A 20,656-nucleotide genomic window follows, 5' to 3' on the forward strand; every position below is an offset into this window, starting at 1 on the left:
TTGGATAAGAGAAGGCTCTGGGGAGACCTCATGGTGGCTTTCCAGTACTTAAAGGGAATTTATAAACAGTAGGGAAACCAACTGTTTTCTTGGTCTGATAGTTATAGGGTAAAGGGGAATGGTTTTAAACTGAAAGAGGGGAGATTTAGAGTAGATATTAGGAGGACATTTTTTACTTACAGGGTGGTGATGCAGAAGAACAAGTTGCCCAGAGAAGTTGTGGATGCTCCATCCTTGGAGGCATTCAAGACCAGGTTGGATGGGGCCCTGCGCAGCCAGAGCTGGGGGTGGCAGCCCTGCCCATAGCAGGGGGCTTGGAAGTGGATGAGCTTTAACATCTCTTCCAAACCATTCTTCCATTCCACGATTCTATGATTTGTCTGGACGGTGTATTAGGGAAGAGAGGGGGAGCACGTGCCCAATACAAGAGGAGTGCTTTTTCAGATGCTTGATTTGTTTTTCATTTGAGCAGTGGAATTTCTCAGGTCTCCTGCAGTAAGAATGGCAGGAAAGGTGTTCTCTGAAATAGCGTGCTTCAGGTAGTCTTAAAACTTCTGATAGATGCTACAGTGTATGGGTCAGATCTAGCATATGCTGAATGGAATAGATTTGAGCTGCCTCTCAAGGAGAGCTCCCTGAGTGGAGGTGTAGTTCCCTTGAAACCCACAGATTGGGCCAAAAGCCCCCAAATCCTTAAAAGATATTTCTGTGAGTTAATCAGAGCAAAACCAGTATTTTAATATGGCAGAAATGTATAATAAATGTTTAAGCCTAAAGATCATCTTTAAAATTTGATCTGTATTCCTAAGTCCAAAATTCTTTCTTGCTGCATTGCAGATTTCTCTATACACATTCTGTATGTCTCCCTCAAGCTAACAAGAGCAAAAGTGGTTTCCCAGCAACCGGAGTTAAAAACAGCTTTTCTTCTGTTTCTTTTCCTAATGCAGGATTTATTCTATTAATTAGGTTACTTCCAATTAACCCTCATAATCTTATAAGGGTCTCTGCTAATACCGTAGCTACTGGGGAAAATCTGTAAGGCCTGAATTATCCCTAGCTGTACAATAGAATTAGTTCAAAGAAGTGATTTTTATCATTATTATTATTTCAGGAGAGAACTGGAGAGATTTCCTGAAAACTAAAATCCATCCTGGGCTGTTGTCAAGCTTTTAAAAATGTTATTTTGGCATAGTAGAGTAGGCTTTGGACTGAATTAGTGCATTTACCCCTTCTCAAAGGGAGGGTGAAAGCAAGTGAGTGGCAGGTGGTGTAGAAAGGGAACAACACTGGTTCAGGGAAGGAAAGACAGCGAGGCAGTGTGTCAGCAGAAAGATCTTTGGGTGATAACAGAATAAATAAAATTTGCTGCTTGAAGCCAGTGCCTTTTTTTGACACTTAGACTGAGAGCTTTACTGTAAATCTCTGTGGAAATAGCTAATGCACGCTTATAGCCAGTACTGGGAAAATGTACAGAAAACAGGTTGCAGAAAAGTTAATTTTGTAGTTTTCAGTATATAACAGAGTGATGAGATACTCTCTCTAGGCCTGTGAGCCTGGGAATTGACACTGAAAAGCAAAACATTTGCAGTTAATAAAAAATGTGTATATTATTAGACTTAAATAACCTGCAGAGTTGAATACCACACATGGTGGCAAGCCCAAGTTAATTGAGTTCAATGCAGAGGCAAGCATTTGTGTGGAGAATGGTAACACTGACAGGAACATTTGGGATTTCTTTTAATGATGAAAGTTCCACATACTCTCAGACAGACTGCAGTAGAATCTTCTCAGAGTCATTTCAAGGAATCTGCTTTATGGCTTCTTGTATATCCTTCTTTTAATGTAAATGATGCCTACTCTTACAATCAAGACACTGGTATTTGATGCAGTAGAGCAGTTCTGTGTTCCTTCTGTTTGACCGATGCTGAGGAGACGCACATTATTTCTATTTAAATGTTGATTTTGCATTTTCATGGGCAGTTAGGCTGGTGAAGCAAACAGAATAATAATATTTGAAAGCTGTATGTACAGCTTCCATTAACTGATCAGGAAGCACTTTGCATGATTTTCATACTGCTGTACCCTCTCCATTTACTTGAGGCCTCAATCTCAAAGAATTTGTGTCTTACCTCAAGCCATACACGTGAAAAGCTGTGAAGGGATTTTTTGAGAGTTAGTGTCTGGAGAATTAAACAATAGGTGGACTTCTGTGTAGCTGAAGATAAAGTGGTGTATGTAGGAATAGGCAGTGCAAGCATTGCGTCTAAAATGATCAACTCTGTGGTGATATTTGCCCATTAGAAAAAGTCCTTGGGATTATGATGGTAGTTCTATGAAAACGTCACCTTTGCATTTTACAGAAGCTTAAAGAAAAAAATAACCACAAGTCAGATGTTAAGAAACTAGAGAACATGGTGGTGCCACTGTGCAGGTCTGCAGATTGAGTATTATCTGCCTTTTTGGTCCCTGTGTCTCTAAAGGAATGTTTTAGTAGTGAAGTGTTCACAGAGGGACAACAGTCATGACCAGTGGTGTAGAAGTGACTTGGGCTTATTCGTCTGGAGAGGAAGTGACAGAAACAAAATGCAATCCCAAATAGCATGGAAGTGATCGTAAAGAATGGGTTTGTTTTTTCTTCCACTTGAAGAACAAGAGGTCATCCAGTGAAGCTACTTGGGAGCTAGGAATCAAAGAAAAGGAGGTGGTTTCTTCATGCAGAAGGTCTGCTGATCTGCAGAACTCCTTGGCAAAGGATATTGTGGTGGCAAGAGACCCAATTAATTGGAAAGAAGATTGCATCAGCACTTAGAAGAGTGGTTATGAAATAAGCAAATCGCAACAGATTAAAGAAATCCTCTGAACTGCAAGTGGTCAGAGGCTAGGAGAAGTTAGGGAGAGGCGTTATATTTGCTTGCCCTGATTTTACTGTTTCCTTGGCAACTGCCTGTGACTGCTGCTGGAGACAGAGCGCTGGTTAGGTGGACTTGAAGTCTGAGTCAGTACAGCCATACTTGCATTTGGGTAGCAGCAGTCACAAGCATGTGCTTGAGGTTTCCCACTTTTGGTGTTACATCAACATCAAGGTGGTAGGCTTTCATTGCTTTTAATGAATTCACTGTGTGTGTCGTTTTTTTAAGGCTCTGACAAATGGACACATCAAGAAAGGAGGCTGTTCAAAGAGGCATTGTCCACCTACAGCAAAGATTTTATATTTGTACAGAAAATGGTAAGGTGGCTTCTGTCCTACCAACTCTTTTGGCCATTTGCTGCATTTTGTTCTCCTTCAGTTTCCCTCCAGTGACAGACCAGTTTATTGCAGGCATAGAACTAGTAGCAGATAGAAGGGTGCTGTAAGGAGTGGTATTTTCCATCGATGTACTTCTTTATGCAACTGCAGCACCGGTAAAAAGATAAATAATCTGTTCCTCTTGTTATTACATGTAAAAACTGACACATTGAAACCCAAGTCATGGCATTGTGAGTGTGGGACACGCGGTGGCCAACTAATAATGCCTTTGTGTTCTCCAGCAGTTTGTTAACAGCTACCTATGTCACAGGTGTTGTGCCTTGAAACGTGTTCTTAAAGTGAGATTGTGTTTGAGCTTCATTTGTGACATGTTGTGTCACAAAGCAAAAAGGACAAATTGTGTGGCAGAGTTAAATACCTTGGTTGTTGGCTAAAATGTTGGAAAACATTCGGGGTTTTGAAAATCAAATCTTAATTCTTGGAGATAAGTGTGTATATATATATATATATATATATATATATATATACACACTGTAAGTGTACATCCTCAGTCATTATCCAGTTAGAGTCTAGAGAATTCCAGGGAAGTGTACTGGAGCTGAAACAGTCAACACAAATTTGACTTACAAACAATAATTAAAAAAATTATTCTGCAAGAGTATTTCTGTTGTATTTGAATTGCCTTTATTTCTCCATTTGAATATTTGGTAAATAAAACCTTTCTCTTGGAATATATTAAAGTTGTGTTGAATTAAAATGAAAACTTGAGATTAAACTATTTCTGCAATTACTTAACTGCAGGTTAAGTCTAAGACAGTTGCACAATGCGTGGAATACTACTATACCTGGAAGAAAATCCTGCGCTGGGGACGGAAACACAGAACACGTTTAGAGAAGAAGAGAGAGGAATGCATGGTAAGTCCAGAAGAAATCATATCAATGTAACACTTGATAATTTTGACGTTTATCTTGTTTTGAGCAGGAAGTTGAGCTAGGTGACATAGGACATGAGCTAGGTGAGATAGGTCTTTTCTGACTTCTGTTGTTCCATAATTCTAAGTTATATTCTGTATGAATGTTCTGTTTTGTATTCCTGGACTGTCGTGTTTTGACCAGTGCATTGTCTAACTCTAGTTCAACTATTACAGCTTTGCTACCAGTTAAATCGATAAACATCTATAAATCAGTCCTCTGCATATGTATGTGTGACCACGCATGCCTGAAAAGCTCAGACACTGTGATAAAACTAGCATTTATACAGGCTGGCAATGAATTCATAGTGTGCAAGGTCTGAATTAAAGGTACTCCGAGCATTCTTAAGAGGCATGTTTGATTTTTTTTGTAATTTTTTTTAAGTTAAATCATTTAATTCAACTATGAATATAGTGTACATCACCATCCTAAAAGTGGGGGGCAGTATTGCCCCTTGGCATCTGTAGGCTTCTGGACCACAACTCTGTACTATAGTTGGAGGGCATTTTGAGTGCAGCAGTGAAGCTTCATTACCTGCAATTTATCTGTGAAGTTGTGGTAGCTCCAGCAAGATGAGAATTTCAGCCAGGATGGGGAAAAACACTGAACCCTAGAAGCAGACTTGGCTATATACTACTATCCACTAGTGTCTGTAGTTTGCCATATTCCTAGTATTTCTTAAATGCTCCATCTATTTCAGACAAGTGGAGAAGAGGAAGTGTTAGAGGAAGATGAGGAGATTGAAGAAGACAGAAAGGAAGAAAGGGAAATGCAGAAGTCTCCTGACCCACCAGCTATCCCTCTTGTTGGACCTATAGACCTGCCTACCCTTCAGAGTCTTTCACTTTCTTCATCCTCTTTCATCTGTGAAATGCCAAACTGTGGTGCTGTACGTGTGTTTGATGTCTTCAAATATAATAAATATATATAATAGCGGGGGCTTCGTATCTTAACATATAGTGATTTTTGGAAATCAGATGTATAGGCTATTCCTGGCCAGTGATACCTCCTGAATATCTTTGGACAAATGATTTTGTCTGCTTTGAAATCCCTTGTTATTCAATACAGACAGTATGCTGATCTGTACATAGAATTGTATGATGTAGGGATGAGAAGTGCTGTGTAATGACAGCCCTGATTACCTTTTTATTAAATAACTATAAGAGTAAGATAGCTCATTGGTTTTCTTTTATTACAACTAAGTTAGTTTAATTCTAATGGAGAATAGCTGAGAGCAAGCAACATTTGAACGGGAAAATTGTTAGTGTGCATATCTGACACGTACAGATGTTTTTTATTGTATGCATTCATTATACTTCTTCATGCAGTTCCTGTTGCAGTGAAGTCTGTCTTGATTTTTATTTTTAATTCTCTCCACTCTGCTGTCCATCAGGTGTTCAGTTCCCGACAAGCACTAAATGGCCACGCTCGCATTCATGGAGGTACAAATCAGGTGACAAAGCCACGATGCACCATTGCAGGCACTAAGCAGAAATCTGGTACACAGAGCGGGTACTGCTCCATCAAGAGTTCACCTGCCCACAGCACAACAAGTGGCGAGACTGACCCAACAACAATTTTTCCTTGTAAGGAATGTGGCAAGTAAGTGAATACAACTGTCTGCAGTACTGCACCGCCTCTGCCTATTTGTTTTTCAAATGAATAGTATTGCAACAAACTATTCTGCTCTCATGGTCTCGAAAGAACAGTTTCCCCATAAAACATCATGTTCTCTTACCAAATTCTGCAGAGGTTTTGCATGACAGTTTGGAGGTTTGCATGACAATCTGGATGCTTCCCCTGCAGCATTTCATGTAATATTCCTGAATTTACTTCTCTATTAGAGTTCCTACATGTGACACTCCAATTTCCTGCTTCATTACAGACTTGCATGGCATGGGCGTGGGTAACTTTCTTTATTTCCTTGCTTGAGTTTTTCCATTCTAACACGAGATTCCTCCGCTTTCTGCTTTTTGTGGAAGAATGTAGTGAAACTGAGCTCAGGCAGAATTAGGATGTGCATAGATACTGAAGCAAATGCAGGAACTGCAAAATAGCTTCAGCAGAGTCAGAGTAGGCCATTTTGATGCTGACAGGATGTACAAATCTGGTAGTCGGTCCCTGAAATTCTCACCATGGCATTGCAGACTTCTATTTCAGGACAGGGAGGCAAATGTACTGATAGGTTGTTGAGTGTTTTTTGGCTCCCTTCATCAAAAGCAATGTACTTTTATCTGCTTTTTTTTTTTTCCCCTTTAAAATTTTAGAGTATTTTTCAGAATCAAAAGCCGCAATGCTCATATGAAGACACACAGACAAAAAGAAGAACAGCAAAGGCAGAAGGCTCAGAAAGCTGCAGTGGCAGCAGAAATGGCAGCCACTATTGTGAGAACTACTGGGCCAGCTGGGCATAGTTTGATCCCTCTGGATCACATGAGTTTGGTTAAACATGTTGGAAATGTCGGTGACATTGATGACGATGTTGTTCAGGAGTTAGGTGGCGTCATGGAAGAGAATGAAGTCATGGATGCTGACCTTTTGTTGGATGATGAAGATGCAGATCTACTGCAGGATGATGCTGAGTTGTAAATAAAGTTGTTTGATAAAGACAGCTACTGAGCACACCCTGAATGCATCAGTCAGGGAACCTGGACTGTTCGTTTATTCCCCACTGATTGTAAACTACCTGATGAAAAATGATAATTCTTTTATCCAGGTCCAGAAAAGAAATATGCTTTTTTCCCTTTTTTTATTAATTTGTGTTTCTGGGGGGAGGAAATAAATACTTGGTACAAATATTCTTATAAGGTGTTTTATCTGGGCTTATTTTGCTGGTATCTTCCAAGGCCAGTAATCGGAGAAGGTCACGGTTCTGCTGTCATTTCCCTCGGTAGGATCTTTAGTCTTAAACTCTTCCAGGTTTCACTTTACCCCACTTACAAGGATATCTTCACACATTTCTGATGGATTTTATTTTATTTTTTGCCTGCACTGGATCACTTCCAGCATCTTCTAGAAACTAAATGTCATTTTTATTAAGGAGATGATTATGTTCTTTTTCTTTGTGCTGTCATTTTAAGGGAAGTAGAGAAAAAAATCTGCTTTAACTGTGAAATAAATACAGGAGTGACTGTATCATCACCTTACCATTTTCTGTATCACAGTACTTTTTCAGTTCTGTCTTGCCTTAATGCATATATGTTAGGCAGTTCATAAAAGCTTTGGTTACATTGTACATTTTAGAGTTTCATTTCTAACAAGGCTTTGATCTGCTGATTTTAAAATGACCTAATTCAGGAGTTGAAGAAGGATGATTGTGCTGTGGTTCACATCAACTCATGGGAACACTGAATCAAGAACACTGCGTTGGCAATCAGATTGCACAGGAAATATATTTTGATGTGACAATAAATCACATTGTTGAATAGCCATGTCAGTGATTTTAGGAACATATTTTTGAGCATTGCAGGAGCTTACTCTCTTAGGCAAATACAGGGAGACATTCTTGTCTGTGGAACAGAGATTGATGGAGTATATGCCTTCAGCATATGTTAGTTATTATTTCTACACATGAAGTGTTGTTCTTGTGCCATTTTCAGTCTTCCTCATTACATCAAATTCAGTGTTGTTTACTTCATAAAACATATCCCAAAGGTGAGATGACGCTGTTTAATTACTGTTTCTCTTTCTTCAGGCTCAGATCTACCTGCCTGATGGCTAAATTCACTTCTGTACATCTGGATTTGGTTTTCTACTTCAATAAAATCTAAAAACAGTTGTACCCTACAGAATCATTAGAAAATCTAGAACCACGGGAAGAAGTTGAGTTAGATTGAGTGGACCTTGAACAGTACAACAAGAGCAATGATTTTTGAACTTTCACAGGTAGTAGCACTGATTTTCTTGTGAATCTTTCACAGTGGAGGAGTGTTGCTAATTTTATAAAATATTTTATAAGACTGACTTCAGATCTTCCAGTTTCCAGGTTTTTTTTTTACGGGTGGGGTTTTGGTTTTTTTTTGTTGAAGTCTTTTTGTCACATTTCTAACACTTTAAGTGGACTCTGAGAGATGGAGGATCTTATTTTCTACTGTCTTGTCTTTTTTGTGTAACTATGCAAAATGAGGGTAAGCCACAGTACCTTTGTATAGGAGTACTGGACCACAGTTTCAAAACCAGTGGGACTCACTAGAAGAGAGGTGACTTCTCTGTCAAAGCCAAATACACAAATTCAAATGGCCTGAAGTTTTCACTTCGTGTCAAACGTTCTGATAGTAAAGAACAACCCTTTAGGAGAACAGCAGTCACTTCTCAGTTTTAGTTTAGTGAAGTTCCCATCTGTGTGGTTTGTTCTATTTGTCTTGGGGGTTCAGAAACATTTTAGTTAGTTTTGACCAGAGGGTGGGATTTTGCTCCCGTTGCTACAGAATGGATGATGTTCTCAATCGCTGTGCCTGAGAGATGAGAGAAGAGATGAGGCACCAGCCTTCTTTCCTTTCCTGACCTATCTGTCAGCACACTTCCTAACAATTCTGTCCGTGCTGTGACATCACTTTCACAGGGCCCATGCAACCCAGGTTCAGCTGGCTGAGTGCTCAGCTGTAAGCTCCCAGCTAAATCCCAATGGTAAATCTTGTAGTCTGCACAACTCTTAGCGTTTGCAAAGTGGGAGCTCTGGTGAGCTGTGACCTGGGTTGGCTTCTAGGGGCATGTGGCACAAACAATACAGTAGAGCCTGCTTCCTCTTCCAAGCCTGTATCATTTTGAATTTCAAGGACCTCTCTGAGAAAGGCTGCTACCCTGGCAAAATGGAAATGTTTTCAGGTTCCCGTCTTGGTGGTGGGAAGAAAGCTGTGTGAAAGAAAAATGGTCACGGAAGTCAGTGAGAGTTCTTGAAGAACGGGGTGAAGTACAGTAGGAAATTGCAGGCTCCATTCTGAAGAGCAGCTCTGTGCTAAAGAATCTACAGTGAAATCTCTGTAGCAACAGCTGGGCAGGTAGCTGTGCTGCTCCTGGCGTGGGTACATGAATACATGTGTATAGATGCCTGCTTCTGTCATAGCCATCGGGTGCCGCTGTACTGCACAGCCAAGACGGTCATCCAACAACCAAAGAAACCATTCCGAAGACAAAAGCAGCAATTTCATACACAGTACACGATTTAGGCACCTGACATGGACTTGCCCAAGTGTGGCACTGGCTGATGTTACACAGCTGTTGTTCTCTTTGTACATACGTCGGGCAGTTGTGTTGCACACAAGCTGTTTTATTACTGATGGTTGATGATGGAAAACTGTTCGCTGTTCAACTCGGTCCTCTTTGCTGAAACCTGTACATACAGAAAACATATTTTATGAGAAAAAAAAAAATCTTATTTTCAGTATTTAACTGTTATTTTATTAGAAGATGGTTGTACATATTTTAGGTGCTTTAGTGTAAAAAAAAAAAAAAAAAAAAAGGCAGACTGTTAATTCTAGGCGGCAGAGGAAGTAACAAAATAAAAATATCGATGCGTTTCATACAGCCCGTGATCTGTGCTGGTTTCAGGTCCTGCTGTCAGCAGGGAACGCGTGTGACAGGCGGCAGCGCCCTTGCGGCCAGCCCGGCCCTGAGGGCAGCCCGCCTGCGGGCGCCATACGGGCTGCGGCGCCCTGCCTCCGCCTCCCCCGCGCGAGGCCCCGCCCGCCGGTGCCGCAGTGCTACGCCTGAGGGGACCGCGGCTCCGCCATGCCGGCGGGGGGCGCTCTTCCGTAATCAGGACAGCGGGGAGCGGAAGGTGGCGGATGAGGCCACTTTCTATTTCCGGGTCGCGCTCCTCTGGCTGGAGGCAAGATGGCCGCGCGGTGCTTGTGGAGGAGGCTTTGCCAGGTGGGGAGTGTTTCCTGGGGGCCGGTCCTGCTCGTTGGTGTCCCTTTAGCTACGGGTTAAGTTTCTGTGGCGTGTGGCAGCGCTTCTGTCCGTCGCCATATGTGTCGGGACTTTGGAATGCCTTGTTTTATAGTCTGTCGTAACTATTGCTCTGGTTGTAAGGGGGTAACGAGGAGCGGTAACTGGGATATGGAGGTCTTGAACTTACGATGTGAAAACTGGGAAATCTTTTCAAATATAAAGTAGTGGTGGTTCTGCTATTGCAGACTTTGAAAAGCAACTGCCTTCTCAGACGTTGGGAGGATTCTGATGTGATGCATTTCCCATTGGGTTTCTGAAGCCCCACACAGCCCCTGTGCGCATGTGCTGCCCTGTGGACTCGCTCCCCTTGGAGGCATCCATCTCCTGTGTGTTCCAGGACCTCCTCCAGCCGACTGAGGCTGATTGGCACTGGGAGTGTTTCAAATTGGGAATTGAATTCTGTATCACTTTGATTGTCCCTTCTACTCCTATGGCAGCCATTAGCGAAAGGGCATCAAGTATTTAAGTCAAGTATTTAAGTAAAAGAAGCTGCTAAAGCACTCTAATGCTGAATGCCATCTTTGTTACATGGGATACTGCAAGCATTGCTTTATTCAAATTTGCATAGAGCAGCTTTAATTTTATTTTACAAGAACTTTAGATTCAGTGTATAGTTGCACTTCTAGTGACAAAATGGAGCTGCAAGTGGTTGGGATAATATGCACAATCATGCAGTACTGTAAAGACTAGAGTTAGGTAAGTGTTCTGTTATATTTGTCTGTTTTACAAGGGCTGTTCCTTATGTATTCTAAAGCACAGGACATGGTACATGGTATGCATGCTCTAAGGATGTGCATCTTTGCCTGCAAATAAGTAGTCTATTCTCCAAGGCCAGGTAGATAAAGCAACAGACTATATAACAGAGACTGCATATGCACAAAAACAAAGCGCTGGTTGAATTCCTGATTACTTTTTTGGTCTTCTTACAGCAACATATTATGTACCCAATGATTGCCCAATCTGTAATCTCCTCTTTGTCATCTGCATAGGTTCTGTGCCATGTACTCATACACACAGTGTGAGCCCTTTGCTGAATATAAACTTCTACACTTACGGGCATATCTTTTCCTTGATGTGATGTCAGGTGATGATACTGTACTTCCTGCTGCCTTTAATGGGGGGAAGATGGTATTCTGATTTCAGACACAGAATGAAGGTGTAAGGATCAGGGTAATTTCCTTAGATGTATTTATTTAACGTTCTTAGGTCTCAGGGAGTCCTTTGCCAAATGGTGAGGTAGTGGTAGGAAGCTAAAAGCCATGTCAGAAGGGAGAGATTTTTTTGGTATGAAAGATGTATGGTATGTCTTAATTGACATTTGGGTTCACTACTTAACGCATACCAAAAAAAAAGTTCAGTAATTAATGTGCTTTTTGGAACTGTTTCTGTGTTCTCTTCAATGGGACAAATAGTCAAAACCACAGGGAATGTTTCGCTGCAAAAAAAAAAAGTGAAATCTCAAGTTAAGTTCAGAAGCTAAGTTTCTCTGTAGTATCCTTTATAGGACACTTCTCAACTGCTTTTACAGCAGCAAGTCCTACTTATGTTCATCTGAGGAGGTTTCACTGTACTGTCAAAGTACAACTATGGAGAAAACATTACTATATATAAAAATGATCTGATACCACACAAAATGTATTTTCTAATAAAGAGTTACTTTGTGATTGCTGTTTGGGTGCCTGGTTAATCATAGCTGCAAACTGTTGTATTATTTCCCTAATGTGTGGGATTTCTCTTGTTGTTTCTGTTTGATGATTGTTTGTCTGTTTGCTCTGTGAGATTTGTGTATGTGTGGAGGGGGCTTGCTGTTATTTTTATGACACAATTGTAGATAATTCCATGCTCCTGTTTTCCTGTGTTTTCTGAAGGAGCAAGCTTTACAGTTTGGCAGATCAATGTCAAGCAATGCATTATGCTCTGTTGCTCGTACAAGTAACCTTTGATAAGTCTGTATTGTTTGCTGCCTACTTTCCAGTGAAGAAAAAAAAAGCAATTTGACCATTTGTTTTATACAGGGATCATCTTTTCCTGTCAACTATGCAAGCAGAGTTATGCAAAAGCAATGTTTTCTTCCGTAAGTATAACAGACCCTCTTCCCTTCCACTTTTCCCCCATGCTTCTTCAGAAAGTGCAACTTCAACATTAATTTCTCCCCATAAATCTAGAAACTTTGACTTGGTGGGAGGACGATTCTCTGGATCCCATGTTCATACAGAGGAACCTAAGACTAATCCTCTGGTAAGTGTTTAATAGAGCAGGGTATTGTATGCCATTGTAATTATGAAGAGAATAGAGAGAAGTAAATCCCTCTATTTCAGGTGGTTTGTTGTGTTTGTTTTTTTTTTTTAAGTCTCAATGATGTCAAATTGGCCTTAGAGTAAGAAACAGTTTAGATTACTGCTGTTTGAGATTGTATTTTCAGCATGATTCCTGTAGCTCACAGTCGCCGCTTTGTTGCTTTTCTCCTTTGTAGTGTCTGTGTTTTGGCTTTAGGAGAAAAACCATGTTGATAACACACCAGTGTTTTACTTACTGCTGAGCAGCACTGTACAGAGCCAAGGATGGTTTGGTTTCTCAGCTTCTCTTACTGCTCTGCTAGCGAGGGGACTGAGGGGTAAGGGAGGGGGCAGGACCAGGGCAGCTGACCTGAACTGGCCAAAGGGATATTCCATACCATAGGGAGTCTTCTTGTAAAAGCTGGAAAGTGAGAGGAGGTGACTGAGGGGCTGCTGCTGCTCAGAGACTGGCTGGGCATCGATCAGTGTGTAGGGAGCAGCTGTGTTGTGCATCCCTTGCTTTGTGTGTGTGTGTGTGTATAGAGTGAGAGAGGAATACACGCACACACATACAGCATATTTACATATTTCTTTTTTTATTTTTATATTACATTACTGCTGTTTTTGTCCTCTTTCTTTTCTGTTGCAGTAAATAGTTCTTATCTCAACCCACAAGTTCTACTTTGTTGTTTTTTTTTCCCCCAGTTCTCTCCCCATTGGGAGGGGGCAGTGAGTGAACAAATTGTGGTGCTGAGCTGCCTGCCAGGTTCAACCACAACTCAAAACCAGCCTTCCTGCCACATGTGCTGCGTGCTGGAATTACTGCTCTGAACTGCAGGAGAATAAACCAGGGCTTTTCAGATGAACAGTGAGCCCAGGCCATTAGAAATGAATGCTCGAACTAAGAGTCATAAAATTGTAACTTGAAAGTCACAGACTTCTAACCTAGGCAAATAGAAAGGATAATATGCCTGGGGAAGACTGGTATATCTAAGTAGCTTTATTTTAGGAAGGTGAGAATTCTTGTACCTGACCATAATGATAACCAATAGACATTTGAGAATTTCATGTATTTTCACACTTCTATTTAGAACGCTCATATTGCTGCTCCAAACTTGCTTTAACAAGAAGTTATTTTTCTTGCCTTTGCAAATGTTGTCCTTTTAGCTAACATTCCCTTTGTGTTTTTGATTGAGAAATCTTGCCTGAATATTCAGAAGTTAGGTTTCTCTTCACACTTACCAGGGACAGTAAGATGAAGGATCTCTGTTGATCGAAATTAATACAGTTATCCTCTTGGAGGTAAACATCAACTGAGCAGATAACTGTGTTTGGAGGGGGGGGGGGGGGTTCTTCTTTTACAAACGGGACACACAGGCTAAGAAGATATGCAGTGATTGGATTAATAAAGGAGAGCATGGAGCGGTAACACTTACCTTTTCTTAAAAAATACAGGTGTCTATTTCAGATGAACCAGAAATACTGTACCGGAGACTGTCCCTTTTGGTTAAAGGCCACGATAAAGCTGTGTTGGACAGCTACGAGTATTTTGCTGTGCTTGCAGCTAAAGAACTTGGCATCACTGTTGAAAAAGTGTAAGTAACCCATCTGTAGCATGATGTGATGTCAGATGCTTTTTACATGATCTACTGTAACTCAAATTCCGTGCTTGCAGGTATTTCCCTTTTTAGAAGAAATGAGTTTAATCTGACATTCCTTCTCAGATTATAAATCTGATACTTCTTAGATGGTAGCGTGGTGATAGAAAGCAGAAGCAGTGCTACTTGCAATGCTGCTGTAGTAGGGTTGCATTGTAACTGCATGAAAGATACCAGAAATACTCTTGTTACAGTCATCAGTGCTTTAGCGTTAATACTAACGTGTACCAGTACTTCATACTGCCTTGTGGATCTTCTAAATGTCAGATAAGAGCAGAAATTTCACCATAATCTCAGATAATTTCTAGTAACATCATTTATATAAAATTCAACGTTACAGCATCTTCTCTTTGTTCTTTGTTCAGACATAGACCTCCAAAGAAGATAGAACGACTTACGCTTTTAAAATCTGTGCACATTTACAAGAAGCACAGAGTTCAGTATGAAATGAGAACACATTACACCTGTTTGGAGGTAAGAAAGATGTAAAAGGAAGAAATATTAATTCAATTAGCTTGGGGAGATGAATGATGGGTGTAAAGTAGGAGGGCAATGATGTAGGTACATCAAATGTAGCACAACTTATTCTGAATGTGTAGCCCATCTTATTTTTGTCTGCAACGTTGATTTTGACCAGTATATGAAAGAATGATTTAAAAATAAGGTAGTTATCAGAGTTACCTTTATATATTTTATGCTCTTAATTTCCAATAATCTGTAGGATAAGAACTTTCTCAGGGAAGGGAAGATGCTGCAGGTAAGTCATTGTCGTGGTGGTAACTGAGAGTTCTGTTCTCCGTGAGCGTGCTTGATATTTTGAACACTTTTGCCCTGTGCAACACCATGTGACAAACTAAAATTGTAAGGGGAGAAATACCAGAAAGGAAGTGTGTACAAACCACTAGTTCTGTGGCTGGTGACGCAGACTTATATATGGTTTAGTATGCAGCTGTGGTTGACCTTCTCAGAATAAAAGTTTACTGCCAGCTTTTTGTGGCCTGTAGGTCTATTATGGTGTAGTTGTGCTTAGTAAAATGTGTCTCTGCCCTCAGTCCTCAGACAGTAGAGCATTGCTGATGGCTGCCCACAGACCATAAACACAACTTCTGCTTTCCAAGAGAAACTAGAATCAAGAACATGGTAGAGTTCTGGAGTTGGGGGATTTCAATCCAGCTTGAATTTTGAGAGTATAAAAAAGCTGTGAGTTCTTGCCTAACCTGCAGTTTGATCTGATTCTTGCACTATTAAGGTCCATTTCTATCATGATCAATACGTATGAGCACACAGTATATATACAGTTCTGCATGGAATTGCTACTTTATACTTGCATAAGATAAGTACTGCTTACCTGCCTGTGTTGAATTTTATGGGAGCTGGCTTAGTGTAAGATGCTTGGACCCGCTGCAAAAACTAGAGAAGTCAGAACAAACTCCTTTTTTTCATATTCCATTTGAAGTATTAGTAATAGTCTTTCACTAAAAAAGCACATTGCTTCTGTTTTAGTTAAAACACCTAACGGGCAGTACTGCTGCAGTGTACTTAGAGTATGTTGAACGAAACCTACCTGAAGGGGTTGCCATGGAAGTAAAAAAGGTAAGTTTCCATCTCATGTTATTAACTGCTGTGAGATTAAGTCGAGATGCAAATACTAATAATTACTGAATCCTTTAGAAAGTCACTAGAAGAAACACATGTAGTTTGTGAAGGCTGTTTTTTCTAAGTATTGAAAGGAGGCTGTATTACTCAAAAACGTCACTAGGTGGCACTTCTAATCCCATAAATATCCGAAACCAAAATAAACAAGGCATGGTAGTTAGATGTTAACTAGTTGGTATAATAAATTGTGTCCTTCCTTCCATACTAGACAAAGATAGAGAAAATACCTGAACACATCCAGGAGCCAGTTTGGGACACTCTACCTCAAGTAGAAGAAACAGAAGTCAAATCATGAATTCACCAGGTACTTGGGTGTTAGTACTGGAACTACTTGCTCCTATCAACCTAATTTACTAAGACAATCTACTGATAAATAAAAGTTCTGTTTTATAAATATTCTTAAATATTCTGTAAATATTCTTATTTTACTGAGTTATTCTTGATCATAGCTCCCGAACTTTTAGACTAACCGAACGTCTGTAATGTGAAGAGGCTTGACTGCACGCTGTGATCAAAAACTGTGATCATCTGTAGTGTTTTTTGAAGGCTAAAACGTATTTATAAGTAACCTAGATCCCCATTTGACACTGAGTGCCTTCTGAATTCTGAAGTACTTAGGAGATACTGCTTGCATTAGAGTAAAGTTTAAGGTAAAGGATGCCAGACTGTTAGACATTGTTTTGTTAGTGGTGCTTTGAAATAAGTAAATGCCAGTTGCGTGTACAGCTTATGTATTAACGTGTAGTATGTCAGAAAATGCAGTCTTAAGGAGCACTGAGATATAGTGAGATTTTTCTATGCTCTTATAGTTCCAATAGCCTCATTTCCAGTATTATTAACTGTTTGCTAAAAGGAGAACACATTGATTCCAGTACAAATAGGAGCTTTCTGCAGGTGCAAGTCTCTAATTTTATGAAGTAGATGTAGGACCTTGTTGCAAAGTAAATGGATGCTAGAAAGTCTCATTGTACATGAGACATATGGTGCATTAAATGCCTTATTTCACTGTAGGGAAAGGTGTAGCCTTTTTTTAAAGTGGTGGGTTGGTTATTCAGTAAACATAGTCTAGCTGGACACAGGTGATGCTTAGAGGGAGAAAAAAAGAGTACAGATAGTAAAAGGGTGCTCAACTAACTTGAAGGTTACTTCACTGTGAATCAAAAGAGATACTGCTAGGTGCAAAACAATCAGTGACTTCAGACTGCATTAAGCACTTTGTTTTTACTAGGTTAGCAGGTAGGACAGAGCTGTAGAAATCTTCTTTGGCTGTAATTTAACTGCTGTTAAAATAATTTACATAAGGAATGCCCTTGACCAGACAGCCAAAGAGCCTGGACCATACTTGCTGACAGTACTCAAAGTCACATTCACAGAAGAAAAGAAGCTTAGTGTTGTTATCAGACAGAAGTGCAGAATCTTAATGGGAAATAGCTGAAAGATGAGAAACCAAGCTTGTACTTGAAAAACTATGTTTTCTAGTTGTAGAGAGGCCCAAAATTGTTTTAGGAGAGATGTTTCAAGACAGTCAGTAAAACTGGTACCGTTTGTGACAGAAGGGAAGCTGCCTGAGCATCTTCTGCAATACGCCCAGGAAGCAAAAAAATGTGGTTAATGCAATCTCTTAGGAGAAGATATACTGCCTGGTTATTCCTTGGAAGATCTGCTTTCCACAATTTCAAGCTTTTCCTCTTTTTGGTATAATATAGCATTTCTTAAAATCGTATCACATATTATATAATAGTAAGGAAGAAACTATGTGCTGGCCTGGTTCGATAAAACTGATGCTTCAGAGAGGAACAGCTTCTTTGAATTCTGCATGATGTTTTCTTCAAACTTGCCATGTCTTAGTTTTGCATAAGCCACCTGCCAAATCCCAGCTGTATATAGTATCAAAATGCGCTTGTGCTCAATACTAAGTCTTCTACCTCTTAGTTCGACGCTCAGTAAGGTTAAGGGGTTGTCTTTTATTGTCTTTGGTGTCTATTCTGGGCCTTCAGTTTCTGACTAAATGGCCAGTCAGTGTGGCTTTTCAGTTGACTGACGGTTTTAGTCATCAGACCTTAATAGGATCAGACTTAGGTAGCAACTGTGGAAAATATTAACCCATATAAGCAGCCCCCAGGCAGGAAGGCATACTTTATCTTTGGAAAGGTGTTATCAGTGGAGAATTATTTGCCTGCAGCCTCACTGTATACTGGGGGAAGCCTGTCTACCTTTAAAACGATCTCTGGACCTCAGCAGTGTTGACAGAACTGTACTTACCAGTTGTCACAGATTACCTCCACCCCGAGGAAGCAGAATTACCTGTGCAGAGTCTGATTGTTACAGGCCAGTATTTAACAGAACTGCTTTGTAGGCCATACTTCTCATCCTTATTTTTCCCTGCACAAAGTTTTCTTCTTTTTGAGACTGTAATCCTTTGTTACCTGTTGTAGTCTTCCCTCCATGTTTAGGGATTTCCTCAGGCATAGCAACACCTTTATTTCTGGTTATGCCTTTGCATAACACGATAACTGCGGTATGTTCTGGTCATCTTTTTTGATCCACTGATGTGGCTTCTGACTTTCACAGCAAGTTCCTGATCCTCACTTAAGAACTTTGGATTAACCATACTGTCAGTAACCCTTTTGATTCTTTACTTCTTTTCCTGTTCTTTCAGTACATGTTTTAGAGGAAGTAAGAAAATGCAATGCTTCACATTACTTATAAACAACAGTATTTGAGCATGCAGTATTGTTTTTTTTTTTTTTAAGTTAGACATTCAAAGCTTAAATGACATACAGGCAGATTTGTAATCAGTCTGAAATGCCTGCTTTTGCACTCATAGAGCAAAATCACCAGGATCACCGATTTCACACCCTGAAGTTAAGGCAACATACCCTTCATGGGATTTTCTGTGCATTGCAACAGAGTATTCCTACCTTTTGAGAACTCCAGTCTGAGTCTGAAACAGTCAAGGCACTGTCAGTATTGCTGTGTGTATCAACTAATACTTCCTCCTTTCAGTGGTTTTCTGACCTGGAACTAAACTGAATCCTTAGCATCAGTTCAAAATCAGTATCCTTTTTGTAAAGGAAATGTAAGATGAAAAGTTTTGATAACATTCAGTAACAAAGCTCAACTTTCAATATGCAGTAGCCCACATTTTCACCCTGTAGCCTGGACACAGATTATTAATCCTGCTGCTCTCACCTCTGGCTGATACTTCATTAGCCCTATCTAACAAACAAACATTAACCCAGGACAGTCATTCAGAGGGCCAGATTTTAACATGTATAACCTAATTTTTTTTTTTTTTTTTCTTTTTCTATATAGTCTTACTGTTTATGAACGTAGGCAACAGTAAAACAATAAACCTTCAAATTTTTGCTTTCCCTCTGCCCAGTTCAGAATTCAGGTTTCCCTATGCTCTGTGGCATTTGAAGATAGGCACTTGTAGTCTGAAATCAGTTCTGACCCTTTGCACATATCTATTAAATTCCAGCCTGCTAGTATACTCTTACTGAGCACTTCAGAATAAGAGAACTGAAAATGTTCAAGAATGCGGGCAGTTACACGTTGGACAAATATTTGATGAAGTTCACCCATACTTTGAAAGCTAAGGCAGACAACTCAAACCATTGCTTTAACAGAAAGAAAGCAGCAGTGTTTGTAAGAGTTCCTTACTGTCAGAATACTACTTTATGACCATCTTGAAGTTTGTTTAGGCAGATTTCTAGCATTTTCTGCCAGTATGAGCAAATAAATTTCCATAAATCAGAAAACAGACGCCAGTATAAAGCTGTTCTGGAGCCCCAAACAGTTGTAGTAAGTACAAAGAGAAGTATCGTGAAAGAAGTTCCTAATATGACGGAGAACTTCAGCATGCTGTCAGTAAGGCTGTCTCAGTCTGAATAGGACTGGGTAAATGCTGGCACTGTAGCTGGCAAGTCTTCAAGTCCGTTCAGTCATCAGAATCATTGGTAACTGTAAGTTAGAGGTGGATTTCCTGAAGCAAATGCTTTTTCACTAACAGCTACCAGCCTACTTTGGGTGTCAAAATATACGGACCAATATATTATGTAAACAATTTTATAAACGGATGTTTTGTTTTTTCAGGTTTGTAGAACCTGCCCAGTGCTTACGTACCTCATCCAATTAATTTTTAACTATCAGGGCACTGCAAGTACAATGAAGAAAAGCAACCCCTTTAAACCAAATATTACCAACACCAATGTTTAGTTATTTGAAATGTAAAATTCGTTCTGTTGTTTTTAGAATGTTCCACGTGTATAATTCAAAACCTGTTGTGTTTTGAATTGAAAATACCATATATCATCCTGTAAGTCCCTCAACTGAACTGACCTGCTGAAATGGCACACTCTGATTCAGTGACCATTTGTGTGCAAAGAACTTTCAGCTTCATTATGGTGCCTGTGAGAAATAGAAACTTTGGGTCATTTTTTGTGCTGTATATTTTATTTCATAAAATGTGAAGCAGCTGTCAAAGCTGGAGGTTCTGTCATGGCCCTGTTTTTGGATCTTTACAGGTATTTCCCTTTTAATCTCTGAGTTTATGTGAAATAGCACGTCAAGATAACACCAAGATACTGCCTTTCTTTGTGTAAGGAAAAGGACAGGAATGCATCACGGAGTGCCAGGTATTATGGGAGTGATGCATGGGATGGAAAACAGAACGATAGGCAAGCATGGGCTGTGCTGAAGGAAGAAGTGAGCTGCCTTGTCTTCTGAGTTACTTGGGATTTGTATCTTAGTCTGCATCTTCATTATATCCAACAAAATGAAGCATATGAAATAAAGGGGAATTAAAATTCTACCATCTGTGGTTTAACTTGCGCTGCCTAAGTAACTTACAGCAAAACACTTGGCTAAGAGACAGAACGATATATTTATTTCAA

General features: G+C 40.0%; 2 protein-coding genes across 7 annotated transcripts in view; both read left to right on the forward strand.

Annotated features, from left to right (window-relative positions):
• Positions 1-8,187, forward strand: part of TRERF1 (transcriptional regulating factor 1) — a 100,417-nt gene extending 92,230 nt beyond the window's left edge. For all 5 annotated transcript variants that reach the window (XM_042885924.1, XM_042885914.1, XM_042885945.1 and 2 more), the window contains 5 exons: positions 3,138-3,226; positions 4,049-4,162; positions 4,920-5,108; positions 5,613-5,821; positions 6,487-8,187. In XM_042885924.1, coding sequence (XP_042741858.1) covers positions 3,138-3,226; positions 4,049-4,162; positions 4,920-5,108; positions 5,613-5,821; positions 6,487-6,808 — 923 coding nt within the window. In that variant the 3' untranslated portion in view covers positions 6,809-8,187. The remainder of the gene's footprint in view (positions 1-3,137; positions 3,227-4,048; positions 4,163-4,919; positions 5,109-5,612; positions 5,822-6,486) is intronic.
• Positions 8,188-9,999: 1,812 nt separating this feature from the next.
• On the forward strand, positions 10,000-20,575 carry MRPS10 (mitochondrial ribosomal protein S10). Of its 2 annotated transcripts, XM_042880785.1 has the most exons (8): positions 10,000-10,087; positions 12,184-12,242; positions 12,334-12,406; positions 13,900-14,039; positions 14,468-14,576; positions 15,606-15,695; positions 15,967-16,062; positions 20,288-20,575. In XM_042880785.1, the coding sequence occupies exons 1-7, from the start codon at positions 10,052-10,054 to the stop codon at positions 16,051-16,053; spliced, it is 594 nt and encodes a 197-aa protein (XP_042736719.1). In that variant the 5' UTR covers positions 10,000-10,051; the 3' UTR covers positions 16,054-16,062; positions 20,288-20,575. The 2 variants fall into 2 exon arrangements, with proteins under 2 accessions (XP_042736719.1, XP_042736727.1); XM_042880793.1 differs by lacking the exons at positions 15,606-15,695; positions 15,967-16,062; positions 20,288-20,575 and adding an exon at positions 14,824-15,599.
• The last annotated feature ends 81 nt before the right edge of the window (positions 20,576-20,656 follow it).

The sequence above is a fragment of the Lagopus leucura genome, unplaced genomic scaffold (assembly GCF_019238085.1).
Source record: "Lagopus leucura isolate 7727_CA_CO unplaced genomic scaffold, USGS_WTPT01 Super-Scaffold_73, whole genome shotgun sequence".
Classification (NCBI taxonomy): Eukaryota; Metazoa; Chordata; class Aves; order Galliformes; family Phasianidae; genus Lagopus; species Lagopus leucura.